This window comes from Anabrus simplex, chromosome 1 (assembly GCF_040414725.1).
Source record: "Anabrus simplex isolate iqAnaSimp1 chromosome 1, ASM4041472v1, whole genome shotgun sequence".
Taxonomy (NCBI): Eukaryota; Metazoa; Arthropoda; class Insecta; order Orthoptera; family Tettigoniidae; genus Anabrus; species Anabrus simplex.
In genome coordinates, this window is record NC_090265.1 from 775,780,708 (window position 1) to 775,800,235 (window position 19,528).

At 37.7% G+C, this 19,528-nt stretch overlaps 1 protein-coding gene across 1 annotated transcript in view; it reads left to right on the forward strand.

Moving 5' to 3' along the window:
- Positions 1-19,528, forward strand: part of LOC136856921 (neurotrimin-like) — a 471,685-nt gene that overhangs the window by 419,805 nt on the left and 32,352 nt on the right. The window contains exon 6 of the mRNA XM_068231048.1: positions 15,144-15,272. Coding sequence (XP_068087149.1) covers positions 15,144-15,272 — 129 coding nt within the window. The remainder of the gene's footprint in view (positions 1-15,143; positions 15,273-19,528) is intronic.

The following is a 19,528-nucleotide window of genomic DNA, read 5'->3' on the forward strand; positions in this document are numbered from 1 at the left end:
ACCCTATCGGCCAACATTCTGACCAACGGGATTCGAAACGGCTATCACGGTGCCAGTCCATATTGATATTATCAGAAGAATTCCTCAATATGTTATTTATTCCATTTTATTTGTTCATCTACGTATTTATTGACTTCACACTTGCCCATTAAGATGCTATTTTTATTATTATCGTCCACTTGTAAATTAACGTGTTTTTGATTTCATCCGCAGTCACACTTTGCGTCGTTTCGAACACCTTGCCGGACGGCCCCCGCCTCTACATCATTGTCGAGTGTTTTTGCATCATTAATAACTCATTTGTACGTGTTCATAAGGTTTCTTCCTACACATTACATGTTTGTATGAACTTTTTCCTTGAAATGCTCTATACTACTTCTTCCCATATAGGCCCTACTGGACTTGCCTTTATGATCGGAAGATATAACAATGTTCGCATAACTTACGATACAAGCTCCATATTATCCTGATTTTGACAAAAAATTTATGATAATAACTCACGACCATTATCAGACTGTCATAAACACATACCTGATTGTCTCTTTTTAAACTTATGACCAGTCCTTTTAAACATGTGACACGCTAATGGTGTAAATTAAAATCTCGCGTCACGTTCGTATGATCTTACACATTATTCTCAAAGAAAAATACCTAAACATGTTTCATTGAAAATATTTCCCCTCCGTGGTGTAGTGGAAAATAACTGCCGCCCCCGGAGGCCCACGTTCGATTCGTCGCCCTGCTATAAAATTTGAAAGATGGTACGAACACTGGAACGGGGTCGACTCAGCCTCGGGAGCTGAACTGAGTAGAAGGGTTTCGATTCTGACCTCAGCCATCCTCGAAATGTTTTACTGTGGTTTACCCACTTCTTCTCCATGCAAATTCCTAGATTGTACCTTAGTTAAGGCCACGGCAGCTTACTTCCTTTTTCTTTGGCTATACCTCCCAATCTTGCCATACTCCAGCATTCAGCATAGCAGATGAAGCTGCCTAGGCGAGTTAGTGGTCCTCAACCCTGTTGTATCCCCGACCAAATGTGTCACCTCCAGATCAATACCCTTGATGCACTGAGTCCGGGGGAAAATCAACCCTAGTGGGTAAACGGACTGAATAAATAATTGAAAGTTGAGATAAAAGTGTAATGTAACCATAACGATGTATGTATCGGCAGTTTTATTAATGTAGGTAAATTATTCCAAGAATAATACATGCATTAAAATTTCCATTAATAACATAAAGACGGTCCGGTGAGAGACAACTTGAGCTTTGCGCCCTTTTATTATCTCTTTTATTTCTGGCGAAATATTTGATAAATGCTCCCTAATATGATCTCCCTGACTGACTTGTTCTTACAGTTCAGTGTGTTCATTGCAGAAATTCGGGCTTCACATAAAGAGGACGGACAACTGCCACAGCCTTTTGTAGGAACAACTGAATATCCATTCCGAAAATAAATTCAGAATGATGCAACGTCTAGCTATGAGGGCTGGAACTTCAAATCGCTATAATTCCTTACATGGACAAATTCAGTTCCTCCCTGGGCACTTAATTCTGCTGACTGATGACCAAATAGAGTTCATTCGCCCGGTCATTTAAGGCGTTGGGAAATACTTCTCAAAACTTCTACGACAAACTCCCTTAAATTAATGTAGGGAGATTTGTGTCAATTCATCTGTGTTCCTGAAACGGCTAATTATAATACTTAAAATACTCTATTATAATAAGTAAATAATTCGTCTTTATTCATGGGAAATTAGGGCTCCGGGCTCTCTCTCTTACACGTAATCACACCATAAAAATTATATAATTATGTAATAGAAATCGTAACAATTGCAAGAAACCATGTAAAAATCTACAGTTCTAGCCCTTCAGCTAAGCAACTCATTGTTGAGAAAGATCCTAGGAATATAAGGTACGAAGTTTAGGTAAATAAAGCATAATAAAGTATAAGAATACATTCTTTATTTATTCCTAAAAATTAAATACTTTTATTAATCATTGTTATCTGGTCGATTACATCAGCAGTTTGCCTTTTTCTACCACTACGAGCGCTAATGTGAGTTCCAACAAGCAGTTTGCGTACGGTTTCGTATCGATTCATGAACTGATGTAAGCGCATGCGCGAGCTATGTACCCGTTGGGAACCGTCGCTAAACAACAGTCTTTTGGAACGGTTCGTGAACGGTGAAGGAAAACTACAATGCGCATGCGTTCACAATTACGCGGGAGATTCCTGTTTGAGGATAAACAAACAGCTTTTCTTGTTCATCTCTGCTAACAACTTGTTAGGCCTACTCAATGGAAGGTAATTGGCAATAAAATGACTCAACTTATAACCTGGACCTGTTTCTAAATTAATAACAACTTTATTCCAGAATTACGTGAATTTATAATTCTACCACGAGTACTGGCAGCATAAAAACCGATGATGTAGACGGTTCTCTTCAGAAGATAACCACGGTCACCTAAAAGAAAATACTGATCACATTTTTTCTTCTAAATTATTGCCAAGAGGTGAACTTCTAAATACTCAGCTAGTCCGGCCATGCGGTGTAGGGGGCAAGGTGTCCGCCTATCACACGGCGGGCCCGGGTTCGGTTCCCGACCGGATCAGGATTTTTTAATTGTAATGACGTCCTTTGTGGCGTCCTTAATCTTCCTTTCCTCACACACAACATTCCACACTACCACCATTCCAATTACACGCAGGTTCATACAATATATGGTGCCAGTAGGGGCAAAACATCCACATGGGTCGACGCCCCGAACAAATTGCATTAAAAAATACTCAGAAACACATCCAAAGTTTTTCCCCTGTGGTCACAAACAGCTTGCATTTATTAATTCATTAGTAATAAGAGTAGTTTACTATGAAGACATATGTTGATAAATAAAATATACCTGTATGGAATTGTATCCTTTTCTATTTATGTAAGAGTCGGGATCATTTTCAGACTTATCAATTTCAATATGACAGCCACCTATGGCACCAATGACATCTGGAAATCCACTTTCCCTGAAATGTTGCTCAGTATATACTTTCTCATTTTCTGTATCAATCAATCAATCAATCAATCAATCAATCAATCAATCAATCAATCAATCAATCAATCAATCAATCAATCAATCAATCAATCAATCAATCAATCAATCAATCAATCAATCAATCAATCAATACTGATCTGCATTTAGGGCAATCGCCCAGGTGGCAGATTCCCTATCTGTTGTTTTCCTAGCCTTTTCTTAAATGATCGCAAAGAAATTGGAATATTATTGAACATTTCCCTTGGTAAGTTATTCAAATCCCTAACTCTCCTTCCTATAAACGAATATTTGCCCCAATTTGTCCTCTTGAATTCCAACTTTATCTTCATATTGTGATCTTTCCTACTTTTAAAGACACCACTCAAAGTTATTCGTCTACTGATGTCCTCCCACGCCATCTCTCCACTGATAACTCGGAACTTACCACTTAATCGAGCAGCTCGTCTCCTTTCTCCCAGGTCTTCCCAGCCCAAACATTGCAACATTTTTGTAACGCTACTCTTTTGTCGGAAATCACCCAGAACAAATCGAGCTGCTTTTCTTTGGATTTTTCCAGTTCTTGAATCAAATAATCCTGGTGAGGATTATGGTGGAACCATACTCTAGTTGGGGTCTTACCAGAGACTTATATGCCCTCTCCTTTACATCCTTACTACAACCCTTAAATACATTCATAACCATGTGTAGAGATCTGTACCCTTTATTAACAATCATATTTATGTGATTACCCCAATGAAGGCCTTTTCTCATATTAACACCTAGGTACTTACAATGATCCCCAAAATGAACTTTCAGCCCATCAACACAGTAATTAAAACTGAGAGGACTTTTCCTATTTGTGAAACTCACAACCTGACTTTTAACCCCGTTTATCATCATACAATTGCCCACCGTCCATCTCACAACACTGTCGAGGTCACCCTGCAGCCGCTCACGATCTTTTAACTTATTTATTACTCTGTACAAAATAACATCATCTGCAAACAGCCTTATCTCTGATTCCACTTCCTTACACATATCATTGATATATATATATATATAAGAAAACGTAAAGGGCCAATAATATTCCCTTGAGGAGTTTCCCTCTTAATTATTACAGGGTCAGATAAAGTTTCGCCTACTCTAATTCTCTGAGTTCTATTTTCTAGAAATATAGCCATCCATTCAGTCACTCTTTTTCTAGTCCAATAACACTCATTTTGCCAGTAATCTTCCATGATCTAACCTATCAAATGCCTTAGATAGGTCAATCGCAATACAGTCCATTTGGTCTCCTGAACCCAGGATATCTGCTATATCTTGCTGAAATCCTACAAGCTGAGCTTCAGTAGGATAACCTTTCCTAAACCCAAACTGCCTTCTGTCAAACCAGTTATTAATTTCGCAAACATGTCTAATATAATCAGAAAGAATGCTTTCCCAAAGCTTACATGCAATGCATGTCAAACTGACTGGCCTGTAATTTTCAGCTTTATGTCTATCACCCTTTCCTTTATACACAGGGGCTACTATACCAACTCTCCATTCATTTGGTATAGCTCCTTCAACCAAACAATAATCAAATAAGTATTTCAGATATGGTAATATATCCCAACCCATTGCCTTTAGTATATCCCCAGAAATCGTATCAATTCCAGCTGCTTTTCTAGTTTTCAAATTTTGTATCTTACTGTAAATGTCATTGTTATCATAGGTAAATATTAATACTTCTTTAGTATTACTCACATCCCCTATCTGGACATTATCCTTGTAACCAACACTCTTTACATACTGCTGACTGAATACTTCTGCCTTTTCAAGATACTCCCATACACACTGCCCTCGTTCATTAATGATTCCTGGAATGTCCTTCTTTGAACATGTTTCTGCCTTAAAGTACCAAAACGTACCCTTCCATTTTTCACTAAAATTTGAATGACCACCATATGCTTGCCATCATGTCACCCTTAGCTGACTTCTTTGCTAGATTCAATTTCCTAGTAAGTTCCTTCAATTTCTCCTTACTTCCATAACCATTTGTAACTCTATTTCGCTCCTCCTTCTTAGTATCTTTACTTCTCTATTATAATATAGTGGATCTTTACCATTCCTTACCACCCTTAAAGGTACAAACCTATTTTCATATTCCTTAACAATTGCTTTAAACCCATCCCAGAGTCTGTTTATATTTTTGTTTACCATTTTCCAGCGATCATAGTTACTTTTTAAAACTCCCTCATGCCTGTTTTATCAGCCATATGGTACTGTATAACAGTCCTAATTTTAATACCTCCCTTTCTTTCACATTTATTTTTAACTACGACAAGAACAGCTTCATGACCACTAATACCATCTATTACTTCAGTTTCTCTATAGATCTCATCTGGTTTTATCAGCACCACATCCAAAATATTCTTCCCTCTAGTTTGTTCCATCACTTTCTGAATCAGATGCTCTTCCCATGTTAACTTACTTGCCATTTGTTGTTAATGCTTCCTGTCGTTCGCATTACGTTCCCAATTGACATTTGGTAAATTGAGATCACCCGCTACTATCACGTTCCTTTCCTTATCGTTTCCCACATAGCTGAAGATCTTATCAAATAATTCTGAATCAGCGTCAGCGCTACATTTTCGCGGTCTGTACACTCCAAAGACATCACGTTGCCTTGAGCCTTACGCACAGAATTTCATGTTCTTCATCCTTAACTTTTTCGTAGCTTACAAATTCTTCTTTCGGCAGAATGATTACTCCCCCTCCTACCATTCCTATCCTATCTCTACGATACACACTCCAGTTTCGTGAGAATATTTCTGCATCCATTATATCATTTCTCAGCCATGATTCAACTCCTATTACAAATCTGGTAAGTATACATCTATTAAATTACTTAATTCGATTCCTTTGTTTGCAAAGCTTCTACAAATGAGCACTAACATTTTTATGACACCCCTGCTTGATTTCCAGTTCCCTGTTCACTTAACACCGCTCACTAGGCTACCCCGTTTCCCTGAATGTACCTCCCTATAACCCTTCTAAACAAGTTTTCTACCTTATATGTACCACTGCGGTTTAAGTGAAGGCCATCTGAGCGCAAATCCCTGTCTCCTACCCACCCATTAGGATCTAGAAATCTCACTCCCAGTTTCCCACATAGCCACTTCATAGTCTCATTTAAATCCCCAACCACCTTCCAGTCAGTATCCCTCCTACACAGTATTCCACTGATAACAATCTCTGCTTCCTTAAACTCCATCCGTGCTGCATTTACCAGATCCTACACATCCCCAACTATGTTGGTACTTATATCTGCTTGCCTTACGCTGTTAGTACCAACGTGAAACACTATCACCTTCTCCTTTCCCTCTTCCTTCTCTTCTACTTTCCTCAACATCTGCCTCAACCTGATTCCTGGATAACACTTGTACCAAACCCCACTCGCAAGAAAACTCCCCGATAAACAAATACAACCAAAACATCGGCGGAATAATAATATGCGGATACAAATCCATGGACCGTGACCGGGAAAGGCCGATGAACTAGGGCCCCGAGCTGGAAATCGGGCTCTAATCTTACAGCAGTTAAAGAGTCCAAATGCTACTAGAATGAAATAAGAATTATAAAAACAACTAGGTTTATTCAATTGAGGAGAAACAAAATTAAATTAAGGTGAATTGAATTAAAGGAAGCATAGTAATAAGAACATATACCGTATACACATACACGTATTACAATCGCCCGCGCTTGAATAATCCTGGTCATTCACAACGTAGTGCGATTAAACAACATCAACATGAGAGCATCCCTATGGTAACTTGAAATTCTTCACACATCGCACTAAGGGGTAATTTTTAGTAATTGTAAAACAGAGCCACAAAGGTCACACTTTCCTGGGGATATGTTAATCCTCGAAAAAAATAAGGAATTTCAACCAGCCGCGTACATCACATCCTTTTTCAACAATACATCACCTTCGTTATCCGCTCCCGGCATCAAGGAACAGGCAAAAGGTCTTATACGTTCCGAGAGCTCCAGGAAGTTAAAAGAAAAGTAAATGAGCTCGCTCATCAATGACAAACAAAACAAATGACTGAGATCAAAACAGTGCGAAAAACGATGGGACCAAATAAATTAAACGAGTTGGCAATAAAAGAAATAATAGTGGGAAGCCAACGCGGGTACAAAACTACAAGCCAAGAATCGGCATAAAAAGATAAAATGGAAATGAATAGTCGAACTGGGTTATCGATATCGCACATGTACTCCAACACATCCATTCACTCACCCACACCGCCATACATTTCGGCACTGATAGGCAAAAATAAGACAAGCCACACAGATCCAATATTAATATAGCATCACTAATATTGCGACCCCGAGGTCATCCAAGGGTCACTCAGACGAGCACAGGAACGTGCGCAAAGGAATACGGTAGTGAGACCGTGTAATCCAGCGTACCAAAGTATTCCCATGACGACCGCGAATCGTACAAGGCACGAGTGTTCTCGCGATGACACGAAAGGCAATCACAATTTGATGGTTCATGGCAAGCGACAAAGGAGACATAAAAATACCGTATATTATGGACCGTCGCATAACCAATCAAGTAGCAAGATCACATGCACACAGTCCATTCATACAACGGAGTAAACATTGCATATCGAAAATAAGAAAGAGCAAAATTTAAATAGAAGATAACTTACTAATATAGGAGCTCTCAAAGAGCCAACAAATACCTGGAGCTATCAAGGACTCAAACAGAAAAATTTTAAGGTAGTTGCAGATGTACTTAAAATGTTTAAAAATATTCTGATAAATCAGAAACGCTGCTCCAATGTGCAGGGAAGCCATTTTTTCCACTGTCCCCAAAAAATAACAAAACCAACACAGTCAAGGAGATAAAAGATTCCCAGGTGGCAGGAAGTTTGACCTTCGGTGACCAATATCGAGATGTCCGCCATCTCTCGTACACACATGGTATTATTTTAACTCTTACGAAGTGAAGTGGAAAAACGCCATTACAGTAATACAATATATCGACATGATAACAGCCAACGCAAATGGCTCACACTCTACCTTGGTTCCCTTTCCTCCACACACTTTCCCCACATGTCTAACGATGGAATCCCCCATGATCAGAGCCTCAACCCTACCCACCTCATCTGAAGCCCTCCCCTCCTGGTCAGCCCTATCTTCTCTCACTGCTGTAGAAGCTACTTCCTCCTAACTTTTCTCCCTCCCGTGACCCTGTTCCACCTGTCTTTTCCTTTCCACTACACTATATTTCTCTTTCCTACCTTTTCCCTTCCTCCTACTTCCACACATATCAGCAACAGTTCCCTGTTCCTCATCTTCCCTCTGTTGTTCTACCTGCAGTGACTCGTATCGATTTCTCACAGACACCTGTCCTGAATTCTGATCCTGAACAGAGCCCTTAGCCTGCAATCTCCTTCCCCTTAAAACATTAGACCACCTGTCTTCTACAATTCCCCCATTTCCTTCCCATCCCTCCTTTACACCTACTGCATCCTGCACATTATTTGAGGGAGACCTACTTTCCTTTCTGTCTTCTGAGATAATCCTAATTATCTCCCTCAAACTCTCAAACTCCTCCCTCATACTCCTTAATGCCTGGCCACACCCACAGTTCCTACACTTGCACTGCGTAGTCATTATTTGCGGAATAATGGGAAGAAAAGGAAAAATAAAATAACTTATTCTGTGCAAATACAAATGAAAGGAAAGGAATATTGCCTATATAAATGAAAGGAAAGAAATATTGTCTAGGATACCTAGTTCACAAAGATCACACAACAAGAAGGTAATTAATATAAGCTAATACTACAACTACAATCCTACTTAGTTGTACGAATTTTTTTTCTACAACACCCTAACAGAATGAAAATTGCTGTTGATTACTGAAAACCGGAAGTAATAGACAAAAATTAGGTCTACACAAATCTAAACTGCAGTTAAGTCTACCCTAATTGCTGCAACAGAATTCTAGTAAGAGAATTAATACAGATACAACAGATACTGCAGATACTACAGATACTATACTACACAAATATTTTACTGTAATAGAATAAACACACTAATTTATAATAAGATACCTACTATAATACACTACAATGATTTTAAAGTATGTTCAGACGTATCCTAATTATAATACAACAGGTTATTACTAAGCACAAACTGAAATGGAAATTACAAGTAAAGTTTGAAATTCGCAAGACTACTCAAAATAATAGAATAAGCACTCTAATTTCTAATAAGTCACTACAATACACTACAACAGTTTAAAAACTACGTTCAGACGTATCGTAATTACAATAGGTTATTATTAAGCACAAATAGAAATGAAAATTGCAATTAGACCTAAAGTTTGAAATTCTCAAGAACTACTGTACTCAAGGATTACCAACAAAGTTAAACGCGTAGACAGAAGATTATTTCTTCAGTAATACTTTATCCTACTATGCTCTAATAGAAATGAAACCTTGCGTTTGGTTACATGCTTAAGTATCGAAAGGATTGCCGTACATAAAGAAAAACAGGAATATAACAGGCAAGATACTATCTAATATACGTTATCTTCACTACAATTCTCCACTGAAATGTGGTTATGTGATTATTACAGCTGGTGGATTACTATTATTTTCCCTACTCCACGGGATGGAGAATAAATGTGTCCTTAATTAGGCCTACTGAAAAATTCGAGGTTGTCTACAATAATTTCTCAAAAATATTTCTGTCAAAACTACTCCTACTACTCCAAGGACTTAAATTGCAATTACTGGGATGTATGAACTTTTTTATTATTAGCTAACCGCTCATAAATACTGAAAGATCGAGGGAGCGAAATATAAATTACGGATACTTTAACTACCTTCTCAGAACTACAAATGATTGGAATACAAGATCAGCTGATTTTTATTTCTATTGACTTGGCTACACTATTTTATACACCCTTTGTTCACGACATAGCCAACAATGAATATTGAATATGAAGAACGACAATAATCAATAACAATACGACTGTTAACTAATACCGTGTAATCTCTTTAACTTCTTTTTAAATGGAAGTTTACAGGCGTATCGTGTTTTTTAATGTAGTAAATTATTACCTTCGCGTTAGTTTGAACGGATATCTATACGAAATACCGGAGAAGTTTCGGCGTAAGTTACGATACTATTCCTAATGATAATCTGCCTTTGTAAGTATTATACCAACGAACCTACAGATATTTACAAACATTTTTAAAGTTAATATTATTACCTAAAGTATTTCCTAAACCTAAATTCGAAATAAGGTACACCTAGCTAGCCTACCTAACCTAGAAAACGTAATTTACTGAAGACCAACTGTATTACTTGTTATAAAATTTAAATATATATCATTACTCCCAATTTCTACAAACAAGCACTAAAATCCACTATATAAATATCACTAAATGAATCACAAATACACACAATTAAGCTATTTCAATAGGTTTTAAATACTTTATCACTACAATAATTCAAGAGCTCAGTGATCACTTGTGGAGATAAGTTGCTAATGAAGACAGTCAATCGTTTGACAAATCTATGTAGAGAGCTCAAAGAAATGTCAAACCGATCTGCAACATCCCGGAAACTTGCAGTCTGATGCCCAATAAACCACAAGAAAATTTGAACCTTTATTGGAAAAGCAACACTTAACGATTATTAACATTATTATTATTATTATTATTATTATTATTATTATTATTATTATTATTATTATTATTATTATTATTATTATTATTATTGCAGCAGCTGCACACAAACCTGACTGAGTGCAGAAAGCTTTCCATACTGGACAGACTGATGTTTGTACTGGTCACTTCCTTCATACCGTTCTGCAGTATTTTCCATTATCTCCCTACTGACGCGAAAATGCTCCTTGAACGTTTCATTGTCATAGCGAGATACTGTTTCTTCTATAGGTGGAAAGCGAGAGAGAAAGAGAATTTTGGTTACTAAATTATGAGTTACTCGTACATGTAGAAAAAATAAATATCATTTGAATATAATTGCAAACAAGTAAAAAATTATAATAACTTGCCTAAATAATCTTCATTTTTCGCTTTTGGGATATTGTAATATATCCCTAGATCATCTTCACTGGAGTCCGAGTTCATAAGATCATCATCACAATTTATTTTATTTAGTTTTTGGTTATAGAATGTCCCAGTGAGCTAGTGGCTCAAGGAACCTCCTTTAAAATCGTCATTAATCATTCTCGTTTTTATCTTGAGCCTCTTACTTTATTAGTCTGTAGTCAAATAAAACATTTTAACTTTTACTGTATAATTTTTTAACAACGCCGTACTTCTCTTTAATTGTACGGTCTCCGAAAACCGTAAAAGAGTAGTTAGTGGGACGTAAAGCAAATAGCATTATTATTATTATTATTATTATTATTATTATTATTATTATTATTATTATTATTATTATTATTTAATTGTACGTGTAACGTGTCGTTTGCTCGCGCCAGATGATACCGATCAGCTGTTCACGCTTCACCAAGTGACAGCTATGGACCACAATGCACAGCTCACACTTATTTTGGTGTACTGCGCATGTCTCTGACGAACAGTACTTGTTGTGGAGCACGAACTGCTTTGCCAGTCCGCAAACTGGTTCAGGAACGGTCCATAGTCTGTTGTAACAACCGGCTCCAAGTCCGCGTTTGAGTTTGAAGTATGTCGGCACGCTCTTTCCGTACTGCGCATGCATCAGCCAGTTTGCAAACAGTTCCCGTCCTCGTTGGAACAAACCTATTGTTTCACTTAAGTACCAGTATGAGCGTTAATATGAGTTCCAGATTCGCTGTAGAGAGTTTCCAAAAAATCAATAAACGCCTGACAGCAACACATTACAGAAAATATCATGTAAATAAGTAGATTCGGCTAGGATTTGAATTTTTTAAAACGAGTAAGGAAACAAGTGATTTTAGCCCTCTACTGCCCAAATTATTTTGTTGTGTTTTAAAAAATTTTCTCTGCCATATACTAAGTAAATATGTTGTAAACTAGACATAAATGCAGTTTTTATTGAATTTTCATTTTTGATTTTCAAAAATTAGGTTTGTGACTTCCAGGTCACACTGGGCAGTAATGTTCTAATATGTGAAAATTGACTAATTTATAAAATAACAGTCTCATAAAATATTCAAGATGCTTACCTTTGGTTTCTATATTTTTATGCATATAATTTGTTAGTAATAACACAAAACATAATTGTAAAACTAGCTATCCGCCATGTGCCTGGGAAATGCTCCCAACCATACATTTGGCGCTTCCTGGTGGCTTATGCATATAACTATTAAACTATAAACACTTGAAAATCACACAGCCATACTGTAACTTGAAAGTTACACTGGAAAGTAGTGGCTCAATTGCATTCTAACAGTAGAAAATGTGTACAGAATGATGTGTGACTTAAAAGTCACATTGGGCAGTAGAGGGTTAGGCTGTTTCACCGGAACAGCGTATAGGCCGGAAGTGATTTTTGAAATGTTTTGTTTAGTTTTATAAAGCTATTCAAGGCTCATAATTTGAAACTTTGCTGCACCCTTTAAACCTTCAAATTTCGACACAATTGAGGAAATTGCTTAATTTTACATTTTTCTTAGAATGGGGCACCTACTTTTTCTGTTAAGAAAGGTTTTAAACATTAAAACTTCCATTAATTGAAATTTAATAAATAGCAGTGATAATACGGTGATAGTAAAAATATAAATAAATATACAACACAAAACATCATAATATGAATGAAGCAATCATTTTCAAAACCAATAATAGTAATAATAAAAAAGAAAACATTTAATCAGCAAATACATCAATAATTTTAGTAACATATATATATATTTTTGCTAGGGGCTTTACGTCGCATCGACACAGATAGGTCTTATGGCGACTATGGGATAAGAAAGGCCTAGGAGTTGCAAGGAAACGGCCGTGGCCTTAATTAAGGTACAGCCCCAGCATTTGCCTGGTGTGAAAATGGGAAACATATATTTTTTCACGAATCCATTCACATTTCATTCATCATACAATTCAGCTGGAAGCATTCAGCAAGTAATTTCGGTAATTCATCTTAAATCTCTTGTGAGAATGTAGGGAGAGCATTCCACAGCGTAGCGGCACTGACTGCGAAGGAGCGGTTGTACAGTAAATTCTGGAGTGACTGAGTGATATTGTCAGAGAGGAGCGAGATCGTGTATTGTGATTATGATACGTCATATCATACACTAACGGCTAAGCCTTGCCACTGCAACAATTCTCCTCTTAGTCCTGCTGTTCTCTTCACTTCCTTGTAGTTTTTACTTCCCATCAAGCTTCTCACATCCTCGAAGTAAGTCGTCCTTGGTCTTCCTCTTCCTTTCCTATTATTTTTCCTTCAACGATGTTTACTAGGAAGTCATTACGTTTCAGGATATGACCCACAAGTTTTATATTACTTCTTTACATACCCTTTATCAGTCTCCGTTGCTCATTGACTTCCTTTAGAAGATCTTGATTCGTGTCCGGCTCCACGGCTAAACGGTTAGCGTGCTAGCCTTTGGTCACAGGCGTCCCTAGTTCGATTACCGGCAGGGTCGTGAATTTTAACAATAATTGGTTAATTTCGCTGACATGGGGGCTGGGTGTATGTGCCGTCCTCATCATAATTTCATCCACATCATGACGCACAGGTCGCCTAAGAGCGTCAGATCTAAGGATCTGCATCTGACGAGCTGAACTTGTCCTCGGACACTCATTTTATCTCGTTTCGTCCTTTATTCAGTCCAGCATGTCCTCGTCATTTTCCTCCAAATCCACATTTCAGTTGCTTCCAATGAATGTCTTTTTCCAGTAAGTTAGTCCAGCTCTCACAAACGTTAAGTAGAACACTCCAGATAAAGGGCAAAGGATATTACGAGGGCAGGTAATTAATGCCGAGCTGAGTGGCTTACATGGTTGAGGCGCTGGCCTTCTGACCTCAACTGGGTAGATTGGAACCTGGCTCAGTCTGGTGGTATTTGAAGGTGCTCAAATTCGTCAGCCTCGTGTTGATAGATTTACTGCACGTAAAAGAACTACTGCGGGAATAAATTCCGGAAACTCGGTGTCTCCCAAAACCATAAAAAAAAGAGTAGTTAGTTGGACGTAAAAAATAACATTATTATTAGAAGTGACTAAAATTTAATGAAAGGTAATTCGGTGCACCTGTATTTAGAACTCCATGTAGCAATATCAACATGTCCAGACTGCGATCCTCGCGCGCACAAAGGCATGAACCGAGCTCGATAGCTGCAGTCGCTTAAGTGCGGCCAGTATCCAGTAATCGGGAGATAGTGGGTTCGAGCCCCACTGTCGGCAGCCCTGAAGATGGTTTTCCGTGGTTTCCCATTTTTCACAACAGGCAAATGCCGGGGGTGAACCTTAATTAAGGCCACGGCCGCTTCCTTCCACTTCCTAGGCCTTTCCTATCCCATCGTCGCCATAAGACATATCTGTGTCCGTGCGACGTAAAGCAAATAGCAGCAACAAAGGCATGACAACTGCCCGTAATACGGTGGAATGCGAAAATCATATCGCAGCTTAAATATAAATCTAATGCCGGTGTTGAAACTCCGTTTGAGGACTTTATTACTGTCCGTAACTAGTCTACAGCAAGCAGGAGAAGGGAATGTGCTAGTTGTATTTTAAGATGTTTTGGAAATATATTGTAGTGTTTAAGAGGACAGTGTCTCTTGTTTTGAAAATGGGATTTGCAGTTTTGTTTTATACGCTCCCCGTACACATTGTACGGCCCACCGATTGAGAAAGCCTGCTTTATATTATGGAATAACGCAATACTTGGAATGCTCAATGGTTTATGAATGCTAATGGGCAAAGGCGTATGTAACGCAACCCACGCAAATGTAGTGGAGATACGTTAATGATGTACGTAGAACTTGATAGACTCAAATATTGACATGAAAAATTTAGAGCTAATATTTGTTTTAACTTTTATACATTCTATTGAAGCAAACGATTGCATCCACATTCCAAATTAACTGATGAATATTACATGTTTTAAAGGTCATTTGTTCCGTTCTGTTTCAGTTTTAAGCGTAGAGGGTCCTGTGTTCACAATAACTCGCGTAAACAGACTTCACATGGGAGCCTACCTCTGTATCGCTTCCAATGGTGTTCCACCCACTGTCAGCAAACGAATAATGCTCATCGTTCACTGTAAGTATAGCATATATTAACTAATACTGTGTATTATTTATGGTAAACTTAGTACAATATTTGAATGCTTATAGGAGCTCAAAATAATTTAACTAGTTATAGTCCTAACGAAGTAGCAGTAAACATATCTTAATGGTATCATAGTACATGTATGTACTTATCGTATGGCTTTCAGTATGCCTCTGCTGGTGAGATGTAGTGTTTACAGTGCATTATGTCTTCTGATATGGACAGAATAAATCTGGTTACTTTCATTGATCTGTCTCAGTCTCATCCTTGGCTTTGACAATATGAAAGTGACTGAGGTGTAAGCGATGCTCGTAATGCCGTTACTTAGCAGCCAGTCTCTGCTACGAATGTTATGAAAATATCGCTCATAGTGTCGGCTGGTGCATGCATTTCAGTGGGCTTGGCAGGCTGTTCAACTTCTGACTCATTGAAGAAAGCAACTCGAAACTATCTCATTTCTCATTTCCCTAGTATGCCTCTTCAGTGACTACCTAGGCTGTCTACGACAGCTGTTGTTGGACCTTTGGAAGGTCAAAACAGCATTCGGGCTGAATAACCTACATCCTCTTATACATGGGATTTAGTGGCAGGAATGTCTGAGGACATTGTCGCCTCGTCTGCTGTAGGTCTTTCTCTTTGATTCCCGTGGGTGACCTGCGGTAGGGAGACGGTGAAATCCGATGTTGGCATGTAGCCTACTCCTGTTGAATAACAACAAAGAGACTGATCAACGATTAACGTCGCCATCCGACGGAAGAATCACAATCAATCGTGTCATATGCCCTTACTCCATCAAAACACTTCGGGGAGGTTTGGAGTCGAACTATGGGCTTTTGGAAAGCAATCTAATAATTAGAAATTGTGTAAGACTACCCCTCCTACCCTGCCGACCAACATTCAAATGGTAAAATTTCTCCACGATCGGGGCACGAACCGGTTAACCACGTGTCAGACCATATAGACTTCACGCCTTAACGATCATGGGTGGTGAGTGCCTCAGACGGTTAAGGTGCTGGCTTTCTGACCCCAGTTTGGCAGGTTCGATCGTGGTTCAGTCCGGTGATATTTGAAGGTGCTCAAATACGACGGTCTCTTGTCGGTAGTTTTAACGGCACGTAAAAGAACTCCTGCGGGACAAAATTTCGGTACCTAGGCGTCTCTGAAAACCGTCAAAAGTAGTTAGTAGGACGTAAAAACCATAACATTATTATTAATCATAGCCACCTGGTGGGCTGCACATTGGTATTGGAAAGTAATATGACACCGGCAACAGGAATGGGAATTCTCCTCAACACACTGGCATGGTAAGAGTCATTGTTTTCAGAAGCAATATTTACTGAGATAATATGAACAGTCTAATTCACTACAAACTGATCCCTTAGTGACCTGATCAATAATTGGAAAATTGATGAAAGTGAGATGAACATCGCTCTGAATAAAAGGGGAAGTTCAACACTTACGTGTGCTCAACCAATGTTATTTCAAAAATATTACAAATTTACAGTCCTCAAAATATACATCCATTATTAATTTTCTCTTCTTACTGCTGTGAACGAAGACACATCAGTCGGATAGTTCCAAAACTCAACAGGTCCGTGTTAAAGCAAATTGAGAAAAAATGAAGACACTGTTATCAGTGTTAATATCAGCATTTAACAGATGAGAATCTGTATTGTCATAAACACAGTTGTTATTAATGAATTAACAACAATGATAATAATGTAAGATTTCACTAGAGTTAAATAATAATGAAGGGTTTTGGGATATGTTGAGTTTTGGAAAGTAAAAGTGGACATGTTCAATTCTGGAAAAAAAGAACAATGGACACAATGTGTTTTGGAATAGATTCTGAGGAAAGTTGCAGACTTAATACAATTAAACATTCGTATTTTCACGTTAAGTTTTAGATAGCTATTATTTGATAACAATCCTATATTTTACAATGGGAACATTTTCAACTTGAATGATTATTTTAACATTAAGAGTAAGTTAATATTATCTTCTTGGAGAACACTTCCAAATAGCATAACTGTCAATTACTGGCTCACCTTCTCCCTCCTGTTGTTTATTCTGATCTTGGTAGTTCAGTTGTCTAGACTTTGCCAGTTCCTTATAGAAGCTGAGATCTACATTACATTCCCATTCACTTCCAAAGTGCTTTTTGAGTTGTTTTAGATTAATCTTTTCATGGGAGCAAATTTGAAAAGCTAATTAGCAGGTAGTTTTAAAACTTCACCGACCGTTTTCTTCCAATTAAAAATATCTGGACAGATTGCATTTCCAAATTTTTGAACATTATCTCTATAAATTCCTGGCTGAAGATTGATTTCCCTTCTTTGGATTATTCTTTCATTTTTTGAGCCACAAAAGAATATCCTGGTATCGAAAAAACTACAAGTACTGTTTTCATGTGATTTGAAGCGACAATTTTGAACCACTTCCTTAACATAACCATCATAATTTGATCTCGTTTACAGTCGGCATGTTATATCTACACTGGTGTACAGTGTACGGACATCTCCTGATATTTTTCTACTACGTCCTGGGTCGGCAACTGTAATGCTGTATTCACAGACTACACTCTCCTGTTTCACCATAAATTGAACTAGTTATAAAAAGCTGCAACGTGTGTTGTCATTGGCTTCTCTATAGAAAGAAATCACTGTCGATACATTGAACTACGCATTATTAACATCAAATCATTCTTACAAAAATAAGCTTCCTTCTGTTACCAGGTAATTTTGGACATGTAAAGTTGTGGACAACAGATCAAGTTGTGGACATACTCAGTTTTGGAACAGAACGGAAATTTTAAGGTTAATTATCTAAAGAATAAGGTGACTTATGAAATAAAGCATTATCGCGTATTGAACAGAGAGCACCAAAGATTATGAAACATAAAATATATCCTTTTTAAATTTTTGTGGACATATTGAGTTTTGGAACTAACCGACGCACATTTAATCCTTTCACCGGCCATTTTCGGTGCAGTGAAACAGTTTTTTTTTAATTTTTGGCTGGGAATGGGAAAATAAATCTTTTTGGCACACATTTTTATTTTTAGTGGCCGAATAATGTGGCGTAAATTATTCTTCCCATGGTCCACTCTGAATCATATTCAAATAATATTTTAATCAAAGCCTGCTGAAATAAATTGAAAATTGTTCAAAACACAAATATTTTGGCGTTAGAGAGTGTATGGTGCAAATAAGTAGTTTATATTTTGTTACAAATGCAAAAGAGATACATGATAATTATTTTATGACACTGAGATATAAATGTCTGTCTTACTTTCCATGAGACTTCCGAAAACTTGGATCTACACAGAGTGTAATAAATCGCACGCAGTGCAAATATATCTTGTTCCCTTGTCATGTCCTTTAGTGGAGCATACATAGCAGCGTATACTAGCTCGGGTTAGTAGCCAACTTACTCAATGTTCGCAAGCTATTATCGTAAGACCAGTAAGTCCTAGGTTACAAGTTGTAAGACACCGAGGTAGCTCTAGCATAGCACCACAGAGTTAGTCCCATAAGGCTAATGTACACCAGTCATCTTACACACTCTTGCTCAGCAGTGAGGATGCAGCAGAAACATCCTCACAGTTTGTCCCATGAGAGCAGTGTATAGCAGTCATAAATAAATAAATAAATAAATAAATAAATAAATAAATAAATAAATAAATAAATAAATAAATAAAGGTTGCGAGAGGGCTAGTGAATTGGATTTTGTGAACCTGGACGTTGTCTACGAGGTAAGTAAAGGTTTCTGCATACGTGTTACTAAATTGACAGAGCAGCTGCAGTTCAAATAGTGCCACTAGATGTCAGGCTATCCCTCCATTCCTCAGCACGATTACAATGGCATTACGAGAATAAATTGCAAATAAAAACACATGTTTTCATAATCTTTATCTCATCATCAATACCGCCATTTCACTGGATTCTTCGAAGATGCAGGCCACTCGAAATGCCTGCGTTGCTGTAGAGACGAAGTCTCGGATCGCTCCAAGGTCTCGGACTCCTTACAAAAGCACATTAGAAAGACAAAAAATTGCATTTTGAGAGAATAGTGATATTTCTATGACGATCAAAGAAAATATAAATGTATCGCACAGTAATTCAAGAAGAGCTCATACGAGTCAGGTCGTTGAGACTGGAAAGTTCACGTCCTAGTAGGAATGAAAATACTCCATAGTGTGTATATATTTATAGTAATCGCCGCGTAAGGAAATACCCCAGAAAGTA